Below are 25,456 nucleotides of genomic sequence, written 5' to 3'. Positions count from 1 at the left end.
TCATACTCCCCTTTACTATATTTTTAAAATTGTTCTTTGCTGTTATGAATCCTAAACATTTTAGAATAATTTCTTCATGCTCCTAAAATAATCCCATTAGAATTTTGACTGATGTGCTAAAGTTATACCTGTACATTAACTGCTGTCTTTACAACATTCGCATCCAGAAGCATAATTCATGACATTTATTTGTCTTCTTATGTGGTGCTCAGGAAAGTTTTGTAATTACTCGTGTAATTCTTATTAAGGATATTACTAGGTATTTTGTAACTGGGGTTATCACCGTGGATTCATTTCTCCCTTCCCCACCCCCAAAGCAAGATATTATTAATGGAATGAAAATTTTAAAAAATGTTTTATTTATTTTACCTTCTGCCGTATTAACTCTTGTTAATTTCAAGTAGTTTTTCAGTTCGTTTATGTTGGATGTTTTCATGTTAGAATGTGCTCTATGTAAATACGTGTCCACTTAAGGTGAGAACCTGGAACTGTATTAGAAAAAGTTATATTATTTTAGGCCATTTCCATTATCCCAACTTACCATATTCTTCTGAAACAAGGTGATTGAGACCTGGGCAATTTAGGAATGCCTGAGATCAAAATTGTATTGGAAATGATTACATGAAAATAATTTTTTGCTCTCCTTTTTTCTAATATATCTTACTTCAGTTCATTGCCTTACTGAATTGTGTAGAACCTCCAGAATAATGTTAAATTATGATGTTATTGGCAGAAATCCTTGCCTTGTTGCAGATGCTGACTGTCTCTGCTGTTTACAGTATAGTGGTTATATTCTAGGCACAGTTGAAAGGCCTTCACCAAGCAAACAAAGAATAGTAACTGCCGACTTGAAGGCAGTGGGTTGGGTTTTGGTTTAACGGTAATGAAAGGAGTCCCTGGGTGTCCCAAACAGCTAAACGACTGGCTACTAAAGGAAAGGTTGGCAGTTCTAATCTACCCAGAGACACCTTGAGAGAAAGGCCTGGTGATCTGCTTCTTAAAGATCGCAAACATTGAAAACCCTATGGAGCGCAGTTCTTCTCTAAAACACATGGAGTTGCCATGAGTTGGTATTGACTCGATGGCAACTGATCTGGGCTTTTTTGGAATAGTAATGGGAAGACCAAGAATGGTCATTTTAAAGCAGAACTTTCAAGTTACCACAGGGAGTTCACCAAATGGAAGACTTTCTCTTCTTTAGTAATTCTTAGGAGAAGCAACACTTTTTTCTTCCCAAAGTAATAGCTGAATTTATTGGAATATTCAAAATATGCTTCTATGCCAGAATATGCCCATCATAAACACATTGCCACTTAGTGTAGAAGCCTACAACTGTATTAGAAAATGTTGTATTATTTCAGCCTGTTCCATAGACTCAACTTACCAGATACTCCTGAGAGAGTATGACCTGGCCCTTAGCGATCACTATGTATGTTTTATCTCTAAAACAGTTTCTGAATATCATTTAGAACTCAATGAGTTTTATCGACATTTGCATTCTTTTGTAAAGGATCTCTCTAAGATCACATGATACCATTCAACATAACATAATAGGGTTTTCAGTAGCAGGTCGTTCAGTGAGAGACCAGTTCTTATGGGCTGATCTAGTTTAGCAACGACGATTACTATTTAAACACAAGAGAGAAGACGCTGATAAACAACTGACACACAAAAATAATTTATTTCCTCTTGGCTTCAGCAAAGTCAATATCCTGAGAGGGAAAGAGGTGCTAATATACCTGAGCACTTTAGTGAGAAAGACGGAAAATCACTTACGATGCTCAAATGGAAACACTGCTTCAAGGGAAAAAGTAGTCTGGAAAAATCTGTCGTGGGTACATAGCTCTACTACTGGGTAATCCTTTCCCATGTCTGTGTGCTAATAAAGTACTATTCCACCTACCCATCCCCCTTTCCATTATGAGAATAAAAAGAAAATACTAAGAGGGTTTTTTTTTTAAATACAAATCTCTGATTTTCTATAGGTAAACATTGTTAATAGTATCTCATGCATTTCAAATATGTAATTATTTGATTCAGATGCCTTCTTATTTTCTAAAATTCATTTGAACAATTTGTGTTCTTTACTGCCAAAGACTTCATTAGATTCACAAACAGAACAATATAACATCGTTAAACAAGGCGTGGTAATCTTTTTCCATCCCACGATGGAGCAATGTATTAAAAAAAAAGGAAATTATTTCTAAGCACTTCTAGGGTGCCACTATTCTCCATTTGACTCATGTTGAATATTCTCATTACAATTACTTTGAATGAATACAAAATCTCAATTTAACCCCAACCTCAGGGAAATGAAACATACCAGGTCTGAGGTGAAAGACCCAGTGCTACCCAGTTATTTGAATGCACTGCGTGTTCTTAACATGGATCATAAACGAACTGTATTTTAATAACTCAAATCATTGCACATTCAAATAATATCTAGCTACCAGATAAATGCCATAAACCTGAAGGAATAAACAGAAGCTTGAGTATTTTTTAGCTATCGAATTTATGATGGAGTTTCACATGGTTCATGTAGATACTTTTCAAAAATCTTAGCTTTCTCTTAGTAACATAACTGATTATATTAATTAATCAGTACAGATCATTGACAACAAAATCTAGGGTTTAGCTTTTTGATGATCTAACAGCACAATTTTTGTTAATGTCAGCAATCATTTTGTGCCTTTAAAACCCCATTTTGCATTAATCGTCAGACTCTTGTGTAGTCTTTTGGGGGAAATCTTCATGTTATGTTTTTTTAAAAGGAGGCCTGATTTCAATTAACATTTCCTTGACAAGGTATAACAATATTGTACAAATAAATTTTTATTTATTTTCCCTTTCATTGTTGGCAATCCCCTAAGCTTGAAAACATACTTGCTTCTCTCTGATTTTACATTTGGCAAACATCAATCTTTCCTGTACTTAAATGCACCATAGTTGACAGGCTGCTTTTGTTCAAGAACTTCAGCTTATACACTGCCTTAGTGTGCCAAAATTAATTTCTTTATTCATCAGCATGATCAACTGCCATTGTCTTGCCTTGGAAATTAGGTAGGTGGCTTGGGAAAAAATTTCTTTTTTCTTGATAAATTTGATTGAATCAAAGTCCAGATGACTCAGGACTAAATTTAAAAATTTATATTAAGTACTCTGGTGTTGTTTTTAAAGATGGTTAAGCTGATAAATATTCCAGTGCTCTGAAAATATTACAAAGAAAATTTGCTTCCACCCAGGCTTTGCTTACCTAAAGCACTTTTAATACACAGAGTTTATCTTTAAACGATTTGGGAAAATCCTCGAACCACAAATTACGATTTGAGGTTTAGTCTTAGGAATGTATGATTCTTTTTTCGGGGTGTGGTGTGGGGTGGGAGAGAGGAGTCGTATTCAAAACTCTGGTTAAGAAGCTTCATGGGAAAAACCTGTAGCAAAATATAATGAAAAAGTCACTCATTCACTACAGAAGTAACCAAACAGCTCAGTTCTAGAGATGGATTCTTCTTTTCTTTCCATTAGTAGAGTGATCTAACAAAATTTCTCCATATACACAAAACATTAAAAAAAAAGGAAGAAATAAAGTCTTAAAACAACAACAGAAAAAGCAAAAACAACAACCCAATCACATTGCAGTGTTGCCTGAGAAGAAGTTTTCCTGTCTGGTGATCCAAAGTAATAGCTGATCTGCCTGTCTTTGCCTTTCTGTCCTTCAGTGAGTGAGAGTACCAAGGGAAGAAGGAGGGAGGGAGATAAAGAAACACAGACAATGAAAATATTGAGAATAGATCAGGGAAAGTTAAAAGCTGCAAAATAGATACAAATTTCAACATGAAAACTATGCATTCCCAAATTTTATCAGCAAGCTCTTATATATGTTATTTCAGAAGTAAAGGAAATAAAAGGCTTTAATAAACAAAAATAAAAAACCACACCCATTGCTGTCCAGTCAATTTTGAGTCATAGCACCCCCATACCCAAAATCAAACCCATCGCTCTCGAGTCGACTCCAACTCCTGGTGGCCCTATAGTGACAACAAAATACACAGGGCTCCTTATATTACTCAGACTTTGATTTTTTTTTTTTTTTTTTTTAGAGAAATGGTGAATATATATATAGAATATTTTAAATTCCATATCATTTCAATTAGGGCTAGTCTATTATTACTTGGTTTATTATTGGTCCTGAAATTTTTATCAGAAAAATTATCTATGCCATTTTAATTAATGCTTCTGAAATTGTTCTAGAGTAATGCAAATATCTGGAGTCATCAGGATCTATTTGGCCCAGTTGTATTTGCAAGAGGAGGAGGAATGCAATTACTGTCCTTTCTCTAAATCATAAGGTAGAGCCTATTTTTAATGCCATGTCTCTGGATTGTTCTAAAATAGCTCCTTCTCCTGGCCCACTGAGCACGATAAGATATTTTTGACTGAATAAAGCTTGGTCAACTTACTCTTTCAAAGCAATTATTATTATTATTTTATAAAAATCTATTTAAAAGACAATCTTATCAAAATCCAGTATAAAGTTCTATTTGATTAGAGGGACCATGCTATCATTTTTGAAAGTGTGTAACTAAGCTAATATTTCCAATTTTCTTTGTAAATGTACATCATCCTACCTTGTTTATCAATACCACAATCAACAAACATTGAGCTCTTGCTATGTGCAAAATGGAATGCTAGATACTGGAAATTGAGGGGTGTCAGTCATTGATGAAGGCAACTTGATAAATTTTAGTTGTACGTAAGAACCTTTAGTTTTTAGGCATTTGCCATTTTTTCACAATAACAATCTCATAAACTAAAACAAACAAACAAAGCCACTGTTGTACAATGTGTTCCAATTTTTAGTTTGGAAAACATTGTCGCTACCCTTAAGGAGTTTACATTGCTTTCTACATAGAATAGTAAGCAACCTGCAGGTACTATCAGAGAGCTCCTGGCAGTGTTTAAAGGCACAGTAGGCCCTCAATAATAGGGATGGATAGCATTTTCAAAATAAAACAATGGCAATAGAAATTTTTGGAATCATTCAATTTATCATTTTTAACTTTGCAGTTGTAAAAATAAGGCATGACTGACTATATGCTTACACTAAATATTCAAACAATACAAAAGTATACACAGTAAAAAGTCAAGTTCTTATCCACCCTGGATTTCATTTATTTCTGCCAGTGCTAATATAGTTTTGGAATGAAGGCAAACATTTGAGATGACAGTGCATTAATGATACTACTGCAGCAGGAACGCTTCTATGAATGACTCATTTTAAAATTAAAAAAATAAAATCTAATTAGAACCTGAATCCCATTATCATGTTCTTTTGTCCTCAATCATGTTATAAAATAATTTTAGGAAGTTTATTGAGGGTAGAAACTTCTATAAGGAGCAAATATAAAGAGAGTCTGTAACATTACCCATTCTTTCTCTACTTCCCATGGGCCGAAGGTGCTGTTGGGAGAAACCTGCTGGCATCCTGTCTTCAACTTTTATTGTTTGCTCCAAATGTTGTTGTTAGCTTTAAGGTCCTCAAGACCAAAATGATAGGTTGGTCAGAAATCACGTAAATAAACATAAAGCCTTAGAAATGCCCATGATGTTAAAAAAAAAAAAAAGTATTAACTGAAAGGTAATTAATGCTAAAATTCACACATTGTTATGATTAAATGGATACATGATAACCAAATAAATTACTCGATTTGCCAGTTATTGTAGAAATTAAAATATTACAATTCAGAAGTCAAAGTCCCTGCGATACCATTACACAATAAATATCTGGAATATTTCCATCTATCAATAATGCCATCTGTCCTATCCAATACAAATGGACTGCAACCCATATGGCTCCTTTCCCCATTGATTACTCTGGTGAATGAGGTATCAAAATCACTCATAAAACCATCATATTATATGACACTGTCATTAAAAAGATATGGAGAAAGGAAAAACACAAGATGATACTTAATTTGGAACTGTCAAGTCAATTTAGTAAGGTTTGAACAACCAACATTATGATTCTAAAAAGTATCGGCATGTTGAATAATATTGTGGCAGTCCTACACTCTCCTAGTACCTTCAAAGAAAACTGAAGAAAGGAAAAATTTCAGGAAAGAGTGTAATAGCATATTACGATGTGTTTCCATTACTAATTATGCCATTAAGAATATACTCAAATATCTTTTTAGGCATGGGTAATTAAATTAAAAACACTTTTCTTTCACTTTATAGAAAATTATAAAAGGATCACTTAACTTCTGATAGCATGCCATTTTTAAAGCAAAGCTGGATACATTCCTTTATACCTTATGCCTTACAATACTGGCTATAAATTTCAACTCAGCAAAATGATCTTTTCTCCAAACTCGTTTTCTTCTTAACTATAAGTGTACCTTCTTACAGCATCAAAAGAACAACATATAATGATTATGTAGCAAATTACTATAAATAGTACCTAATTGACATTAACTAAGTAGGAAACTAAGTACAACTAACTGGAATGCTCAGATTTTCTGTTTATTGTGGTAATTTGCATTATATTTAGTTGTAAGGTGAGTTTGATTGGTATGTCTAGAAATTCCCTTCATTTTGCAAGATCTGTAAAGATGACCAGGGCCCTAGTGGCATAGTGGTTAAGAGATGCACCTGCTAACCAAACGGTGAGCAGTTCGGATCCTCCAGCTGCGTCTTGGAAATCCTGTGGGAGAGTTCTACTCTGTCCCATAGGGTCACTATGAGTTGGAATCAACTCAGTGGTAACGGGTTTGATTTTGGTTTGTTTTATAAAGATGACCAGCACTTATCTTGCCCACCAGCCTCTCTGAAAGACGTCATACAAACTGTTTCCTTGGTGCAACTCTTCCCAAATTGGGACACACATCTGTAGATAAGTGCGAGGAAATACATTATGAACAAATATGTTTATTCTACATTAAAACTTAAGTTTAGCTTAAATAATTTAAAATTTGATATCATTTTATTTTTAGTTTTCATTGAATACCAAATGAAGCCAGTGGGAAAAATCTGTGAAATAGCTAAAATTTAAATGTGTCAGCCACAGCAAAAATAAATTAAAACAAAGTATAAATCCAGGAAATATTTTCCCTACGAATTAGAGAAAGCAACTTCTGCAAGAATTCTAGAGACCCAGGAGTTACAAAGAAAGCTTCCCAGAGATGCAAGCTTTAGTTTCCACTAGTTTCAAAAAACCCACAAGTGTCATGACCAAAGAAGGAGGCAGACAGTGCTGACTGCTTGCAAATGCCACCTTGTTTCAGGTGTGACAAGGAGAAAGCCCATTCATGGAAAACAAGGTATCACCAAATAAGGCTTGCCAAGTCAGAAACAGGCGGCAAGACCTCTGTGTTCCTGTTTGATTGAAACATGGACACACATAACTTTAAGAGTGATTTCAATTTTGAGCCACTCGTTATTATCTGCTCCTGCCCCAATGCCACATGATTTTAATTGTATCTTTACAATACATTTTAATATTTGGTGGTAGAAGTCTTTCTCATTCTTCTTTCTCTCCTTCCCCTCACCTTCTCTTCTCTTCCGTCTCTTCCTCTTCCTCATTCTTCTTCTTTTGGTAAAAATTTCCAGGCTATTTTTGCCTGGTTTATTCTTTCACATCTACTTCAGACATACTGTTTTAAGTTCACTCCCTATAAGACTTGATTCTATAAGTTTATTTTTAAAATCATAGAAGATAGGTATCATTAAATATTTTCCATTCAGAAACATGGTATATTTTTCCTTCATCCTGCTATAAAGATTTATGGTATTCTTTATAAACCAAAATTAAAACTAAACTCACTGCTGTCAAGTTGATTCTGACTCATATAATATAGCAACCCTAAAATTTCTTGTAGTTTTGGATGCTACTGTGTATGGGATCTTTTTTCCCATTATCTATTCTAACTGGTTATTGCTGATATTCAGAAGGTAAGATATATTTTGCACATATCCTTTGTATCTAGTAACCTTACTAAACTCTTATTATTCTGCTTATTCAGGTGAGGCTCATGGGTTTACTGGGTGGATAATTCTATCATCCTAGAATAATAACTGTACTGTCAATGTAGCTTTGGTGTCAGCAAAGAATGGATCCCTATAAGTTCTTCCCAGAATAAATTCCCATCATCAACTTAATATGTTATTATTATTTAATCTCTTTCTTTCTGATGACACTATACTATACGATCACAATTCAATATATTTCAGAAACCAGTTTTGATGTCTGTGGGACCCCTAAAAATTACAATCCTAAACCAGACCTCCTGCTGAGAAAAAGAATCTCTTAAATATTTTAGAAGAATGGAAAGATGAGGCCTTTTTTAAAGGTCCTTGGAGAAATAGATAAAACCTTCCCCAAGTGAACAAAATATGAGAAGGATAACCCCCCATCCCCATAAAGTGCAGTGTGACTTATGAGCAGAAAGAAATATTTCTAAACAGAGTATTTTTCAGGATTTTCTAAGAGCTCCAAGCTGCTCTTAAGAATTCTTAACTTACTGCTTTGGGGAATTAAGATAAAGTTAGTGATGACTATAACTTTCTATTAAGCAATTTTCTTTCTCAATTGTGCACAGCCACTTACGAGGCAGAACATAACAGCTCAATCAAACCTCATTATGCCAGATTTAGTTCAAACCCCTAAGAAATGCGCTTAGAAAGACTTGATACCGCCTGAAGAAAACCATTGCATAAATTGCTCTTTTGCAGATGAGAAATAAAATGGATACCGTAGGTACCTTTTTCTGTGTTCTCAAGTTCTTCTGCCAGGTAGCAAGAGCAGTGGCAATGAACTTGCTGCTTGTGATGTAGCAGTGAGCCACCAGGATGTGGTGAAATCCAGCACCTCTGTGTGAAGCCTCCAGGATTTTCAGGGTGTGACTTAAGGACGAGGTAGCTTCTGTTTGTATTCCACCACTCACAAGCTTCATTGTGCAAGGTACTAATGCGATTTGCCCAGCAAGGTACCGTGCTTCTCCAACCTAAAACAGGAAAAGAAAATTAAGCTCCAAAATAAGAAACCACACTTCTCTCTTCATTCAAGTTATCTATCAAGTTCTTATTCAACTGGAAGAATGGAGATAACAATATTTACTTTGGTGGATTTTTCTGAGGCTTAGGAATAATATACATAAAACATCTATTATATGAGGATTTGGTTAAGAGCAGGCAATCAATAATTGAGATCCATTATTATTATTTCTGAATGAAGACTTTTCCTCCAGAGCGACAAAGATGACTGAGTTTACTCATGGACTAAAAATGCAATTCTGAAAAATTAACCACCGTATTTGTTTTACTGGATGAAATTAATCTGAGGACACATAGCCACACATACTGAGCCTCAAAATAATTATCTGTGAGTATGTGTGATTAACATTTGTACAGCGTCATAAGTCCTAATTCATTGAACACAGGTATAATGAGGACATCATTTACCCTTGAGAAACCTGTAAAATAAGATTAGGAGAAAGACCTTGCTTTACGGCTATGTATCCCTCACGGGATGAGAGGGATACATGGGGCTTGGGTCTCAAAAGAAAAATTTCAGCAAGTGCCTGTGAAGTTGAAAATGGATTTGCACCTTATCCATTTCAGAGACTAAAGATACAGGATTTTTGGCTCCTAACAGTTGGTAGATCACATTTTTCTGCAAATCAGCCTCTATAATTGGACATGAGCTATGAGACCTTTTTACAAAGCATCTGCTTTCTTTTTCGGTTCAGACATCTACTAGATTTTGCTCCAAAAGAGCAAGAAGGACAATAAAGTCTCTTAACTCTCCTGATTTTCAAAAGAAGCCCTGAATCCCTCCCAACTCCCCCGCTCCACTATTAGAAAGAGTAAACATTTGAACAGTTCAGTGAATATAAATGCAAAATATAGATTGGTGGTAAGTAGAAAAAAAAAATCCTTCCTATTCCTGGGTTGTTTAAATCCTTTTACAGAGACTTTTCTGAACTTTTATCACAACTAAAATTTCCTCAATATTAAAGCTCCGTGGAAAGAAATCGCAGTGCCTGGAAGACAAGGCAATCAAACCATGTGACAGTCCCATATGCAACTCCAAATCTGTCCTCGTAACTGTCTGTAGAGCTCACAAAAGAGTCACACATGTAGTTATTGGAAGAATATCTTACACAATTTGGCACACAAGATCTAAGATTAGCAGCTGAAGAGGGGGAGGAGGAGGAGAGGAACATAATAGATTAACTGACACCCATCCACTATCTTTCTAAATTGTTTGGAATGTTGAAAACATTGTTTTGATCAATCTATATATACACCCTCAAATTCGAAAGAGAAATGAAAACCATGTTGTGGTTGAAAGAACAAATGGTTTGAAAAAAAAAAAAAAAAACACACTATGAAATATATGTCACTGCACGAGGGAGTCCAGCCAGCTCCCAAGTGGCATGCTAACATGATGAAAAGCAAATCTAGGAGGCTGTGAATCCAAGAGGCCTGGGTCTATTTTTAAAGAGGCCTGTGTCTCCCCACCCTGTTTGCCAAGTACAATTTTCTGTAGAAGCCCAGCCTCTGAGATAGGTAAGTTTTTAAATGTCCCAGGAGTTACCTACCCAACATTTGTCCACCTTCTCCCCTTACAAGGCCTTCCCTCTACATACATCATCCATGTTAATTACTAGACAAACAGAGGAGCTGTTCAACTAGTTCACTTCCCCTATTCTTGAACAGATTGTTTGAGACATAATATGAATACTAATTAATGATAAAATATCTGTGAGTGTTTTGAAATATGGACGAAGATAGCACTTTCAGAAAGGCGCCCAGATAGATCTTGTGCAACAAGCCCGACTGGTCACATAAAGGGTCAGGCTACAGCTCGGAGATATGAGAGCAAAATTGGCAGAGCTTTTGGCTCCGATTCAGTGGGAAACTGTGGACGATTTTTTTTTTTTTTGGAGGAGGGTTTGACTTTCTTTTTAACCTTTTCCCACTGTTAAATTGGGAGTTTAAAATGGAAACTCTTTTCACAGACAAATGGATAGAAAAGCAGTCAGAATTTTGTTAGAGGTCACCTTGAGTAGATGAAGGAGCAAACACCAACATGTTTGATCCAGCAATACGGGTTGATGTTCTGCAGTAAAAGTAATAAAAGTGGGTTTGGTCTGACCCAGTGCTGAGTGACTAAGGCTTTCTGATGCAAAGGGCAGAGGAAAAGGTTATTTAAAATAATACAAACCATCTTCAATTCAGTTGGAGTCCCCGGATGGTGGAAACATTTTATGTAATCAGATGTTAACCAAAAGGTTGGAGATTCGAGCCTACCCAGAGACACCTTGGAAGAAAGGGCTGCCGACCTGCCTTTGAAAAATCAGCCACTGAAAAACTCCATGGAGCACAGTTCTACTCTGACACACATATGGGGCTGCCGTGAATTGGGGTTGACTGGTTTGGTAAATTCAACTTCCTTCCGACAAATAGTTTGCTTAGTGTCAGAGAAATGTACCCAGAAAGATACTAGAAATATAATTTTCTGTTAAAGGACAAAGTATATCATCAGACTCAATTATGAAGATAACCAAAATAGTATTCTGTGTAATAAGAAAGCCACTGTCAAACCATGTCATCTCCCTTTCTTCTAAAATTGAATATCGTAGTTTCTTCTTGTGATGTGATTGAATACTGATTGATTATTTTTGTGTGGCTTTTCTAGCCATGGTCTTATAACTCCCACCCAGGTAATTGGGCAGGACTGTGTGATAGGGAAATCCAAGAGGATTGGTCAGTTTTGCCTTAGAAGACAGCCAATTCCAGAACAGAGAAGAGGAGCCTATCACCACCAAGGAAGGAGAGACTAACAGGAGAGACCTGGCAGCAGGAGACGGCTTGGTGGGCTTCTCACCCCACCGAGAGAGAAAGCTGAGTGCCTTTGGGCAGATACTGAGGGGCAGGGAGAGGTGTGCCTGTGAGCACGACTGGGAAGAAGCTATCCTGATGGAAGAACTGTATCTTGAGTGTTGCTGAGCCTGAATTGTAACTGTTACTTCCCTAATAAACCCTGTAATCATAAGTATGATCTGTGAGTTCTGTGTGGCCATTGCAATGAATTATTGAAGCCAGTAGAGAGTGCTGTGGGCGGGATGGTTGGTGTCAAAATTGAATAAAGATGGTGGAGAGAGGAGGCTTGTCTGGCCTCTGCCTCATGGGAGTCATCCTTGCACTGTTGACCTTTGTTCTCCTTCCCCTCTGTGGGGCTGGAGGTCAGATCCCGCCCCCACACCATTTTTACACTCCTTAAAAATCTTTCCAAACTTGCCCCACGTTGTCTCAGAAACTTTACTCTTTCAACATACTAGTCTTTGTATTCTTACATGAGTGCTTAAATAGTGCTGTACAATTCTTTGGACTTCAGTAATTACAATTTGTTCTAATGTAAATAACAGAAAAGGATTATCTACTATTAAACATAACAACAAAATAATTTTTACTTGACATTAGAGTGTGTTTTTTAATTGATGGCAAGAGGTTTTTGGTTTCGTATCAACTATTAGAGACATTCATGTACTTGACTCAAGGAATTAAAAAATATTTCATGTAAACCTGATTTGGGAAAGAATTAAAGTTGCCCAAAGTCTGTATTTCGTATTCAGCTATTTCTTATCTGCCTGAGAGTTAGACCCAGGATTCCTACGTTTTTCTGGAATTAGATGGTCCTTTCTAAGACTGACTCAAGATTTTGCCATGTTTCAATCCATTTTGGGGGAAGAAGAAATTATCAAGTATTTACATTTCAAAGCTTTTCTTTGCATTCAACCAAATCTCGGGGGAAAAAAAAAAGATGTCATCAAATTTGTAATTATCGAACGAGATGCTGTTAACAGTATTGCCCAAAATGTCAGCAAAGCAAGTATATAAGTAATGAAGAACCCCAGTAAAGATAATTCATTGTGGATATGAATTTTTGTTTTATCACACATTTTTGTGCTTGTTTACATTTATTTGTATTTCTCTGATCTTGCCCCCAGCTCCACTAGACTATATTGTTAGTGCTTTCTTTCCTTTACCCCTTCTTTCTTTTGTCAGGAGATACTGTCAGTTCTATCTTCAAAATATATCCAGAACCCAACCACTTCTCACCAAGTTCACTGCTACCTCCCTGATCCCGGCCATTATGATTTTTCACCTGGATTGCTGAAATAACTTCTTAATTGCCCCCCTCATTTCTACCCTTGCCCAGGTAGAGTCTATGTTCAACACAGTGTTAGAGAGATCTTCTCAAAATATAAGTCAGATTAGGTCAGTCGTCCTTTCAAAATCTCCCTGGTTACCCATTGTACTCAGAGTAAAGTCTAAATTCCTTCCCAGGGCCAATATGGCCTGACACAATCCCTGGCCTTCTACCCCTATCTTTCTGACCTCGCTTTCTATTTCTTTCTTTCACTCTTCTCCAGCCATATGGCCTAACTTACTCTCCCTCCAAGAAGCCACAAACCTCCAGCACTCCCACTTCAGCATATTTCCACCAGCTATTTCCTGTACTTGGATTGGCTTATCCCACTAACCTCCTTGGCTGAATTCTTCACCTTCCTTAGGCCTTTGTTCAAATGACACCTTCTCAATGAGGCCTTCTATGAGCACCCTATTTAATTGTAACCCCAGTTCCCCCTCTCCTCCCCTTTCCACCACTCCCATCCTCGATCTTCCTTATCCTGTTTATTTTTTTGTCTCCCCCTACTGGCATGTAAGTTCTATGAGGGCAGAATAGAGCCTAGCACAAAGTAAAAACCAAACCCAGCGCCGCTGAATCAATTTTGACTCATAATGACCCTATAGGACAGAGTAGAACTGCCCCATAGAGTTTCCAAGGAGCACCTGGTGGATTCGAACTGCCAACCCTTTGGTTAGCAGCCATAGCACTTAACCACTACACCACCACGGTTTCCTAGCACAAGGTAGGTACTCAATAATATTTACTGAAACAACTCATTTTTGAAGCAATGTCATGGATGAGAAGGGAAGGGTCCTGATAAGACCAAATACTAAAAATCACTGGAAACTCTGTAAAAATGGAAAAAAGAATAAAGAATATCCCTCTACTTCCAATGTACACAATTCCCTTGCTTAAAATAAACAAAAATATATATTTTTAAATAGGTGATCCATGGCATCATGCTTTATTTTAGCTGTGAGAACAGAGCCAGAGATAATAGGTAACAACTAGGCAACTATACCTATTATTATAGCAATAAAAAGTGATTGAAAAAGGTTAGACAAACTAATAGCAAGATACAACAGGGGATTGTCTGGACATGCTAAAAAACAGTAAAATATGAGAAGTTTATTCCTTTAAGATCGCATACCAACCATTAAGTTTAAACTGTGATTATTCCAAGGATATCTGAACAAGAGCTTAACTTGGCATTAATGGCTGAATCACAGCATTTTATTGTGAGTGTAAATCAGTGTTGTATTTCTTCTTAAGGATGAGTGAAAATGAACTCGGGGAAACAGGCAGAGTATCCTCAACACCTATGGTGCCCTGGTGGTGCAAGGGTTAAGTGCTTGGCTGCTCACAGGAAGGCTGGCGGTTGTAACCCACCAGCTGCTCTCGGCAGGGGGGAAAGATCTGGTGACCAGGCTATAGCCTAGAAAGCCCTATGGGGGCAATTCTTCTGTGTCATATAGAGTTGCTATAAGTTGGAATTGATTCAACAAGACACAACAAGGATAACAACAACAATAACATTCTCAACACCTAGCATAAGGTCTAAGCTATCGGCATACAGCAGGCAATCAATAAACGCTTATTAATGAGTAGATGATGCCCAAAGTCAACATACTTTCAGTGTGGTGAAATTCACTTTGTTGTTCCTTCTTCCTCTACCTGACTATAGAGTCTTTGACATCACCTCAATAAAGGGCATAAAAATAATAAAACCTGTGCTCTACATGACCTCCTTGTGCATAAGTAAAATAAATAAAACAGTAAGAGTTGGCCAGTTCTTAAAAAAATTATTGTTAAATAAAATAACCATATTTTTTTCCTAATTAACCTCACCAGAATGGGCCAAGGATCAGATGGGAGAAGATGAAGAGCTCCTATCCCCTTGAACTTCAGGACTTTTCACCCATGGAGGTGGTAAGGAAGCAGAAGAGACAAACGGTTGAGGCACATCAGAGAATTCAAGAGATCTTTTCAATCATGAATTAATATCTTCATAATTCTGATACTTTCAATTGCCTCATATGCATACAAAAGCTAGGCAATGAGAAAGGAAGGCAGAAGAATTGATGCATCTGAATTGTGATGTTGGTGACGCATATTGAATACGCCATGCACTGCAGAAGAATGAACAAATTAGTCTTAGAAGAAATACAACCAGAATGCCCCTTAGAAGTGAAGATGGCAAGAATTTGGCTCATTTAATTTGGACATGCCATCAGGAAAGACCAATCACTGGAAAAGGACATCATGTTTGGTAGACAGGCAGTGAAAACAAGGGAAACCCTCGATGAGATGGATTGACATGATAGCCACAACAATGCACTCAAACACACTAAAGATTATGAAGTCGATGCAGGATCAGGCAACACAGTTGTCCTGTTACACATAAGGTCCCCATGAGTCTGAGCTGACTCAGTGCCAACTAACAACAACAACTCTGATGCAGTGTAACTAGGAGAGTATCATAGAGCTTGGTGCTCAAACAGGCAAACTCTGTGAATTTAGTTTTTAAATCATCATAACAACAGTTAACATGGTAATTCACCAAAAAGGTGAATGTCCTTTATGGCTCATCTGAGTAGCATCCTGAGGGACCAGGAATAGCTTGCTCTACACACAATACTCTCTGTGCCACTTGCCTACTTGGTAAACATCATCAACGTCGAGGCTCCCACACAAACTTAGTATTCGGATATCTTAAGAGGCACTTTAGAAGACAGTCCTGGTGATCTGCTTCCAAAAGGCCACAGCCTTGAAAATCCATGGAGCAATTCTATTCTGCACGCTTGGGGTCACTGTGAGTCAGAATCAACTCAGTGGCAACTAACAACAGCATCTTTAAACCAACCGTAAAATCGTACGGTCTTACAGATCTCAGGGTAATACCTGGCGTTTGGAATATACAGGCAGTCCCTGGGTTACAAGAGTCTGACTTGTGGACAACTCTTAGTTGCCCTTCAATGTTATGTAAACGTGCAATATGACCTCACTTTGAAACACTTGAACCAATCCCTATTTGCAACAAATTCTTCATCACAATCACCTTCACTTGCTGTACCTGAAGCTTTTAAATCACTGAATAGGTTTGCAGCCTTTTCTTGCACTAAAGTAAGGCTAAGCAAGAACCGCGTGCACCTGTTCCGACTTATCTTTAGACACGAGAATGGATCTTGTTTGTAATCCAGAGACTGCCTACACCACAATACCAGAGTACACAGATTCAGCCAAGGAGGGAAGCACATATACCACAAACTATTTAGTTGCCGAGAAACCTTTATTAACAACAACAATAGCTACCATTTTACCGAGGCACAAATGGTGGTAAAGATTTTACCTGCATAATCTCATTTGATTCGCACAACTTTTATTATATTTATTTTAAAGATAAGCACACTGAAACCTGGAGAGTTCAACTAACTCACTCAAGGTTACAGAGGCAGACCTGGAACTCAGGAGTAGGGCTGCGTGATGTCAAAGCCTATGTAGTCTTAACTACAAAGTCATATTACCTTTAATTCTTACTGCCACTTCTCTCATCTTTGGCATATCCCCCCTCCCCAACATTGGATATGAAGCATTTTTATACAAACTTTAGTGGAGTTTCAGAACTATTTTAAATAGGTTGTTCTAAAGAAGGATGCAAAGTGGAGTTCAATTAGTACAGTAGGTAAGAGCTTGGGGTTTGCAGCCAGCAAAACCTGGGCTATGTGCTTTTGGACAAGTTGCCCTGTGAACCAGAGTTTTCTCATCTGTAAAATAATAATTAGGATATCTGTATTACATGGTTCTTGAGAGGACTACACATAGTATATTATAAGTGTTCAGTACATGGTAGACAATATATAAATAAAAAAAAACCCAAACCCATCAAGTTGATTCCTACTCATAGCGGCCCAACAGGGTAGAGTAGAACTACCTCATAGGGTTTCCAAGGAGCGCCTGGTGGATTTGAACTGCTGACCTTTTGGTCAGCAGCTGAACTTTTAACCACTATGCCACCAGGGTTTCCAAAGCAAAAGTGCTGAGTTTTAATCTATGAGGGCAGTGTTGGTGCAGTGTAGGATTCTCGCCTTCGATGCAGGTTGTGGGTTTGATTTGTGGCCAATGCACCTTATGTGCGGCCATCACCTGTCTGCCGGTGGTGGCTTGTGTGTTGCTAAGATGCAGAGCAGATGTCAGTAGCACCTCCAGACAAAAACAGACTGGGAAGAAAGACCTGACGATATACTTCCGAAAATCAGCCAGTAAAAACCCTATGGATTAAGACAGTCTGATCTGCAACAGATCATGGCGGTGGCGCAGGACTGGGGAGCGTCGATTCTGTTGGGCTTGGAGTAGCCATGAGTCAAGGGCCGACTTGACGGCAGCCAACAACCTTTCAACGTAATGTTGAATCATCAGAAAAATCAAGTGATCTCACTTTAAACAAAGTAAGTATTTTTAGTGTACATAAATCCCTATATTGTCTTGGTGGAAACCCTGGTGGTGCAGTGTTTAAGAGCTCGGCTGCTAACCAACGGGTCAGCAGTTAGAATCTACCAGGCGCTCTACGGAAGCTCTATGCGGCGGTTCTACTCTGTCCTCTAGGGTTGCTAAGAGCCAGAATTGACTCGATGGCAACAAGTTTATATTGTCTTCATACCTTAATTACTCAAGAATTTTGGTAGTAATTTTTTCATTTAACCCTAACTTTCTATACTGTCTTCATATTCAATGCTATTGATTTATAATTTATGGTTTCTTATGATGGTCTAAGAAAGTACTAATTGATAATTTAATACTAGTGGAAAGATTGATTTAATGGGTTCTTAAATTAGAAAAATCACCATCTGTCAGAGTTTACATTTTATGTAAAGCATAAAGCTAACGATGGTCATTCATGTCTTAATTCAGTAAAGTTTTACTGACTACCTGTATGTTCCAGGCATTGAACTATGTGGTGGGAATACTATATGAAAATGTACTGCCCCTATCCTGAAGGAATCACAGTTTAGCCTATGCCAACAGAGGGCCCGACAATCATTTGAGAGGCTGGAAAGAAGATAACAGTTCAATTAAGAGACAAGTTGCTGAAGTGGAGCAGGGTCGTGGGGCCGGAGTGGAGGGCACTTGTATTTATTGATATTCAGCAAGTAAAATTGTGGAATATGATGCTTGTTGGGATATATACTTGGGATTGACAGAAAGTAAAGGAAAGACCTGGCTGACTCTTGAGTTTCTACTTGGATCTGGAGGCACAACTTCACTTGTACTAAACAATTTTTTCTGTAAAATCTAATTCCTGGAATCATCAGGGATATCTGAATCAATAACAGAAAATATAAGGGATAACGACATTAAATTTAAGTAGGGGAGGATAAGTGGGAAAAGTAAAAGAATTAAAAATGATTAGATCCCAACAAATGCAACTAGTTACATCAGTAAAATACAAATTAGGAGTAACGCTTTATGATGATAAAAATTATTGGGAGTATAGGTGGAAAATTAAGATGACCAGTTTATGCATAATCTTTGAATTCTCATTTCCTTTTTGTTCCATGCAAACATTCAATCTCCCATGTCAGCGGTAATGTATTTAAAAAACATACCAAAGTCCTCATTAAGGTGAGGCTCAAATGTGGTTTTCAACCTCAACTTTGAGACTGGTGCCCCAGAGGCATTTCAGCACCTGGGTCCCCAACTTGTTCCGGCTTGCTGCAATTACAGCAAAGTCACTTCAGCAGGAGAAGAAATGTCTATATTGTAAAAGGATATCATCACCTGCTCAGTTTGCTTTTTAGAAAGCCATTTAGAGTTTTAAGGGCAAGCTGCTTGCTGAACAAAATCCTCAGACACAATTAACCACAGGATTTCAACCTGACCTCAAGTGTTTCACAAAGAAATGATATATCATTTGTCCAAAGAGAATGAAACACCTGTTTCTAAGAGTGATTTAAGTCAATAAGTAATAAACAAAGTCTTTGTTACGAATGCGTTCTGGTGTCTGAATGACTGCTGCCCTTTTGGAGGACAAAGGGCACAAAAGATTCACTGACCTTCTGACTTGACAGTCGAATAACTACCATCGTGTTCAGTCAATGTAAGTAAGCATGGCTGACAAGGGGGGCTAATTGGTCACCTCTGGTCAGCCAAGGGTACCTTTGACCTTAATAAGAACCTAATCAATTAATACTTAAAGCAATAAAGACCTATTGCTGATCAAGTTAGACAGAAATCATCTTTTTTCTAGTAGGATTAGAGCTTCAAAGTGGCAAACTTTTAATTTCTTATATGACAATTTCCTTTACTTAGGACCCTCTTATTTTTTTAGCTAATGTGAAATTGAACTATGAAATGTGAAATTTTTGACTCTACTTCCTATGTTTAAAAGCTTTTTAAGAAAAACAAACCTATAATTCAGAAACAAAATGAGAACTTATAGTCTGCATTTGAATTATATGTTAATCAAGTGAACAAGATGTGATCATAGAGTTGAAAAAAACATGTTTTCTTAAAACTGAAAGAGCCCATATTTAGATCCTAGAGAAAATAATAAAATGCAACAACACTGTTTTTCAATTTGGGTCTCTTTTTTGGCAACTGTTAAAATGAGAGTAGTTAGCTTTTCAAGGGCATACAGTTTCCTTTTTAATTATAAGGTAAGGTGTTACTATTGGTTTTCATGAAGATACAGAAAATGCTCGGAAAAGAAAAAGTCCTTTACATTAGATCAGAAATTGTCACTTTAAGTCACAAAGTGGAGTCTTCTCTTTTACAATAAAGCAGCAGCCCTTTAACTATTCTGTAGACTAGGTAAACAGTCTCTCTGCTGAAATGCAGCCATATTTTGTAGGAGTTTCCTGATTACTTTTTGCTTACCATGTATATCTGACTTGGTGAAGAAATAGTTTATCATTTTAGGTTAAAAATCTATCATTTGGACACAATGACTGAAGATTTACAATTCCTTTCCTTTAAAATTCTTCTCTTCTATGAATAAGTTTTCCTGCTTAAAGGTTTGCAACTCTTTTGGCTCAGACGATACATTTGAAAGTGTATTTTTTAATATAGGAAAGGAGATAGGGTTTCTTTAAAAAAAATACTTCAAAAGCACCAGCTGTGTATCTTCCATAACTGTTTCATGAGGTTTTTAATACAGAAAAATATGCAAATGTGTCATACTAGTTTTCATATGCTATTCTAACACCGTGTAGTGACTGAAAACAGAGCAATTTCTGTGTGTTTAGACTCATAATGAGAAATATGCACCATTCAAAACTGGAGTTACTGTCGTATTGGAGTGAGTAACCAAAAAATTACGGTTTTGGATGGTAAATAAAACGGTGCTGAAGCATAACAAGAATGCTGACCAAGTCCAGGGCAGTAGTTGTTCCGATTCTACCACCATGTCATTAGTATCATTTAAAAAAGTACCAAGCGCAACTAACATCCCTCTGCTGATGAGATAACAACAAAAAAAAAAAACCTTTTTTTTAGTATCTAGTGGCACAATGGTTAAGAGCTTGGCTGCTAACCAAAATGTCAGCAGTTAGAATCCACCAGCCACTCCTTGGAAACCCTATGGGGCAGTTCTATTCTGTCCTATAGGGTTGCTATGAGTTGGAATTGACAGTATTGGGTTTACATCTAGTATTTCTAAAACAATAAGGCAATTTTATCTAGACCTGAAGATAGGATGGACTGGTTTCATAATTTAAATTAGTAATTCAGGTAGTTAAATCAAGCTACATATTTTGCACAGAATCATATGAGAAATCCACAATGGAGTCAGAATTAAATCCCACAGGCTCATTTAGACCTTACTATGCTAAGCTTTCTCTTCATATTACCTACAATGACCTCTTTCTCATATTTATTATGAAATATTTAAAAACACAGAGCAAAGTAGAAAGAATTTTGCAGCGAATATCCATAACACCACCACCATTAACATACTTGCTATATCATGTATTTTTCCATCTACCACAAAGATCATTTTTTCAAAAGATTTTGGCTATTTTGATTTATTTTTAAAGTACTTTTTTATTTTGGAACAATTAAAAATTTTTACGAAAGTTGCCAAGATAACAGAGATTTCCTGTATATTTTTACTCAGTCTTTTCCCAATGCTAACATCTTAAATTACAATGGCACACTTTTTTAAAACTCAGATACTAAACCACCACTTGCCTGTCAGTTTGTCATACTGTGGTGGCTTGTGTGTTCCTGTGATGCTGGAAGTTATGCAACTGGTATTTCAAATATCAGCAGGGTCATCCACGGTAAAGTATTATAATGAAATGTGGAAAGACCTGTAGTTAGAAAACCGAAAGGGAAGAACATGCTTGACATTTCTCAAGTTGAAAGAACTGAAGAAAAAATTCAAGCCTTGAGTTGCACTACTGAAGGATTCTATGGACAAAGTACTGAATGATGCAGGAAGCATCAAAAGAAAATTGAAGGAATACCTAGACTCACTGTACCGAGAAGAATTGGTCAACGTTCAAACATTTCAGGAGGTAGCGTGTGATCCAGAACCAATGATACTGAAGGAAGAAGTCCAAACTGCACTGAAGGCATTGGCTAAAAACAAACCTCCAGGAATTGGTGGAATATCAGTTGAGATGTTTCAACAAATGGTTGTAACACTAGAAGCACTCACTTGTCTATGCCAAGAAATTTGGAAGATAGCCACCTGGCCAACTGACTAGAAAAGATCCATAATTGTGCCCAGTCCAAAGAAAGGTGATTCAGTAGAATATGAAAATTATCAAACAATATCAATAATATCACACACAAGTAAAATTTTGCTGGAGATCATTCAAAAGCAGTTGCAGCTGTACAGCAACAGGAAACTGCCAGAAATTCAAGCCAGATTCTGAAGAGGACGTGGAACAAGGGATATCACTCCTGATGTCAGATGGATCTTGGTTGAGAGCAGAGAATACCAGAAAGATGTTTACCTGTGTGTTATTGACTACACAAAGACATCTGATTGTGTGAATCATAACAACTTATGGGTAACATTGCAAAGAATGAGAATTCTAGAACACTTAATTGTGCTCATGAGGAACCCGAACATAGACAAAGAGGCAGGTGTTTGAACAGGACAAGTGGATACTTTGCAGTTTAGAGTCAGCAAAGGTGTGCGTCAGGGCTGTATCCTTTCACCATACTTATTCAAACTGTATGCTGAGCAAATAATCTGAGAACCTGGGCTATATGAAGAAGAATATGGTATCAGGATTGAAGGAAAACTTATTAATGACCAATGATATGTAGATAATACAACCTTTCTTGAAGAAAGTGAAGAGAACTTGAAACACTTGCTTATGAAGATCCAAATCTACAGCCTTCAGCATGGATTACACCTCAACATAACTAAAAAACCAAAAGCAAGCCCAGTGCCATTGAGTCAATTCTGACTCATAGCGACCTCAACCTGAGTAAGGGTGGTGTAACAATACCGCTCTAATCCTCTTTAGCATAAAATTACAATCACGAAATGGAAGACAACCACACAACACTGGGAATCATGGCCTAACCAAGTTGACACGTATTTCTGGGGGGATATAACTCAATCCACGACACCATCCTTTCACAGGCATTGTAGCCCTTCAAGAGTCCTTGAATACAGGCCTCAGATCTGGCTCTTCAGTTTATACAGCTCCAAGCTTTTTTTTTTTTTTTTTGTCTTTAAATAACCACACAAAAGCATTTTGGTTACCATGATTAGCAAATGATTTCCACAGTTGCAGCTTCAGTTTACCAATTTGCTTTCTATCTATTCATCTAAAGATTTCTCTTGCTTTTGTTTGTCTTTTTTTTAATCCAACATTTCTACATGTATGTTTTGGGATGTTCTCCAGACTATCTAAGGTTGCTAGAAATACAAAGTGCCTGGTTAAGTGTGGATTTCAGATAAACAAGGAATAATCATTTAGGCTAAGTACATCTCAAATATTGCATGGTTAAGAGCTCGGCTACTAACCAAAAGGTTGGCAGTTCGAATCCACCAGCCATTCCTTGGAAACCATATGGGGCAGTTCTTCTCTGTCTTATAGGGTTGCTACGAATCGGAATTAGCTCAATGGCAACGATTTTGGTTTTTTGTTTAAATCTTTCAACCCTAGAATCTAATCTATCATATTGTTGGAAATGGAAGTGTGGATTATGTCTTAAGATTCTGAGAAATCACTTATGGGTGATGTGTTTCCTGGGTCCTTACATATTTAAGAATTTTTTTCTCAAGTGTATCAATTTGGCTGAAGTGTACGGTTTTCACCAGAAAATTCTGTAGACAATGTTCCACTGTTTTCACATCTGTAATGTGAAAAAAACCTGAGCCTGTGAGTTCCCCCTTAACCTATATAGTCATTTTCTTTTTTCTAAATGGTTTCTTTACCCTTAAAGTTTAATAACTTAAAGATATATTTCCATATTTGTCATTCTTTATGAACATTTTCTGAAACAAATTGAACTTTTTTGATCTGTGGGTTCAGGTTTTCTTTCACTTCCAGAGATTTTTCTTTGAATTTTTGTGGATTTCATTTATTCTGTTTTCTTTTTTCAGCATACACTAACCACATGTTGTTTGTTGTTGTTGTGTGCCGTTGAGTCCATTCCAACTCATAGCGACCCCATAGGACAGAGTAAAACTGCCCCATAGGGTTTCAAAGGAGCAGCTGGTGGATTTGAACTGCTGACCTTTTGGTTAGCAGCCAAACTCTTAACCACTGCCCCACCAGGGCTCCACATGTTAAATTTTCATTGTTCTTCACATCTAGTTTGGTATTTTGAAGTACTTAACTCTTTCTAACCTCTTCTTGCTGTGTGACTTTTCCCAGTACTGTTCATCACTGTCTGGGTTTTCTACGTTGCTGAGCCTCTTCTTTGCTTTTTCTAATACTTTGAATTTTTTTCCTTGTGTTATTTTCCCCTCAATTCATTTCTATAATTCTTCCAGCTTAATTTTCATCTTATTCCTTGTCGTATGCCGTATTTGATTCTATTATTTCATAAAGTCCACATTCTCTTCAATTTCATGGAGAGTGCAAAGCAGTTGAAAAATTTTTATACCATTTTTTGAAGTACATTTTCTTCCAACGTATCCTCTCTATTTGAATCTTGTATGTTCCGTTTCTTTGTCCCCGGTTTTCTTTTTGGTAGGAGCAAAATTTATTTGCTAGGTCTCATTTCTCAATGAGGTCATTCATTCCAAGTCTCTCTTGATTTCCTCCCTGAATGCTTGGGAAGTCAGTGAATCTGCCATCAGAACATACACTGTGGGCATGTGCCAATGTGCAGTGTCACTTGTCTCATAGCTGTTGAGGGGGAGGGTGTGAGGAAGTGTCAAGGGATTTTGTTTTTGTTAGCCTCTCCATTTCCTTGATATGTCAGTAGAGTTAGGGTTGAGTGGTACTCTGTTCTTCACTTTGTTTCCCCTCTTCAGTGTAACCCAGATATTTTCCTGTGTGTTCTGTACGGCTTGGTAAAACATTTTTTTCCTGACTTTGTTGGCTGCTGCTTGCTGTTTCTGATAAAGACGATTGCTCCATAGAGACTTTTTCTCACACTTTCCTCCTGAGTCCAGGCAGAAATGATCAAGCTTGGTAGCTCTTCCAATCAGGGCTTCAGGTAATTTTTGAAACAATAAAAGACTGATGCTTCCAAATGGAATTAACAACATCTTTTTCTTTGCCCCAATTTCTATCCCTCCAAACTGAGGATACAATTGGGAGATACCCAGTAAGTTGTTTTTTAAAAACAATTTCCTTCACATTTTATCCCCTCAGTACATAGCTCTCTAGAAGAGGAATTCTGTGTAGATTTCTATTGTCTTATTTCAATTTGGATTAAATTGTTCTATATCTAGATAATGCGTTTTGATCCTTCTCTAGTTATAGTATTGATCACACATTTTTGTTTTTACTTCCTTTTATTTATTTTTGATAATTTCTACAGAAAAAAAGAAAAAGTTTGTGAACCTACCCTTATGTTGCCTGCCATTGTTCCTCTAGTTGCCCTCTCTCCCCTTTTTTAAAGGAGAGTCGTTTTACTCCTTTGAGTCACAACTTATTAAATGAGGGTGGAGGTCAAATAATTCAAGGCCTGTCTTCCATTTCCATGATGAAATGAAGCATTAGATTACATGTACTGTCATGTCCAGCATACAATGAGGGCTAACAGCAAACTTATCCCTTTCTACCTTGACTTGCTCACATGCAAAGATTCAATTAAATTGTTTTCAGTATTTCTATTTAC

The 25,456-nt window shown here is 37.0% G+C and overlaps 1 protein-coding gene across 1 annotated transcript in view; it reads right to left on the bottom strand.

Moving 5' to 3' along the window:
• Positions 1-3,317: 3,317 nt before the first annotated feature.
• Positions 3,318-25,456, bottom strand: part of LOC126084412 (uncharacterized) — a 125,104-nt gene continuing 102,965 nt past the window's right edge. Inside the window, 2 exon segments of the mRNA XM_049898998.1 lie at positions 3,318-3,431; positions 8,760-9,002. Coding sequence (XP_049754955.1) covers positions 3,318-3,431; positions 8,760-9,002 — 357 coding nt within the window.

This window comes from Elephas maximus, chromosome 10 (assembly GCF_024166365.1).
Source record: "Elephas maximus indicus isolate mEleMax1 chromosome 10, mEleMax1 primary haplotype, whole genome shotgun sequence".
Taxonomy (NCBI): Eukaryota; Metazoa; Chordata; class Mammalia; order Proboscidea; family Elephantidae; genus Elephas; species Elephas maximus.
Note: the sequence above shows the minus strand (reverse complement) of the source record. Positions and strands in the feature narration are given on the sequence as shown.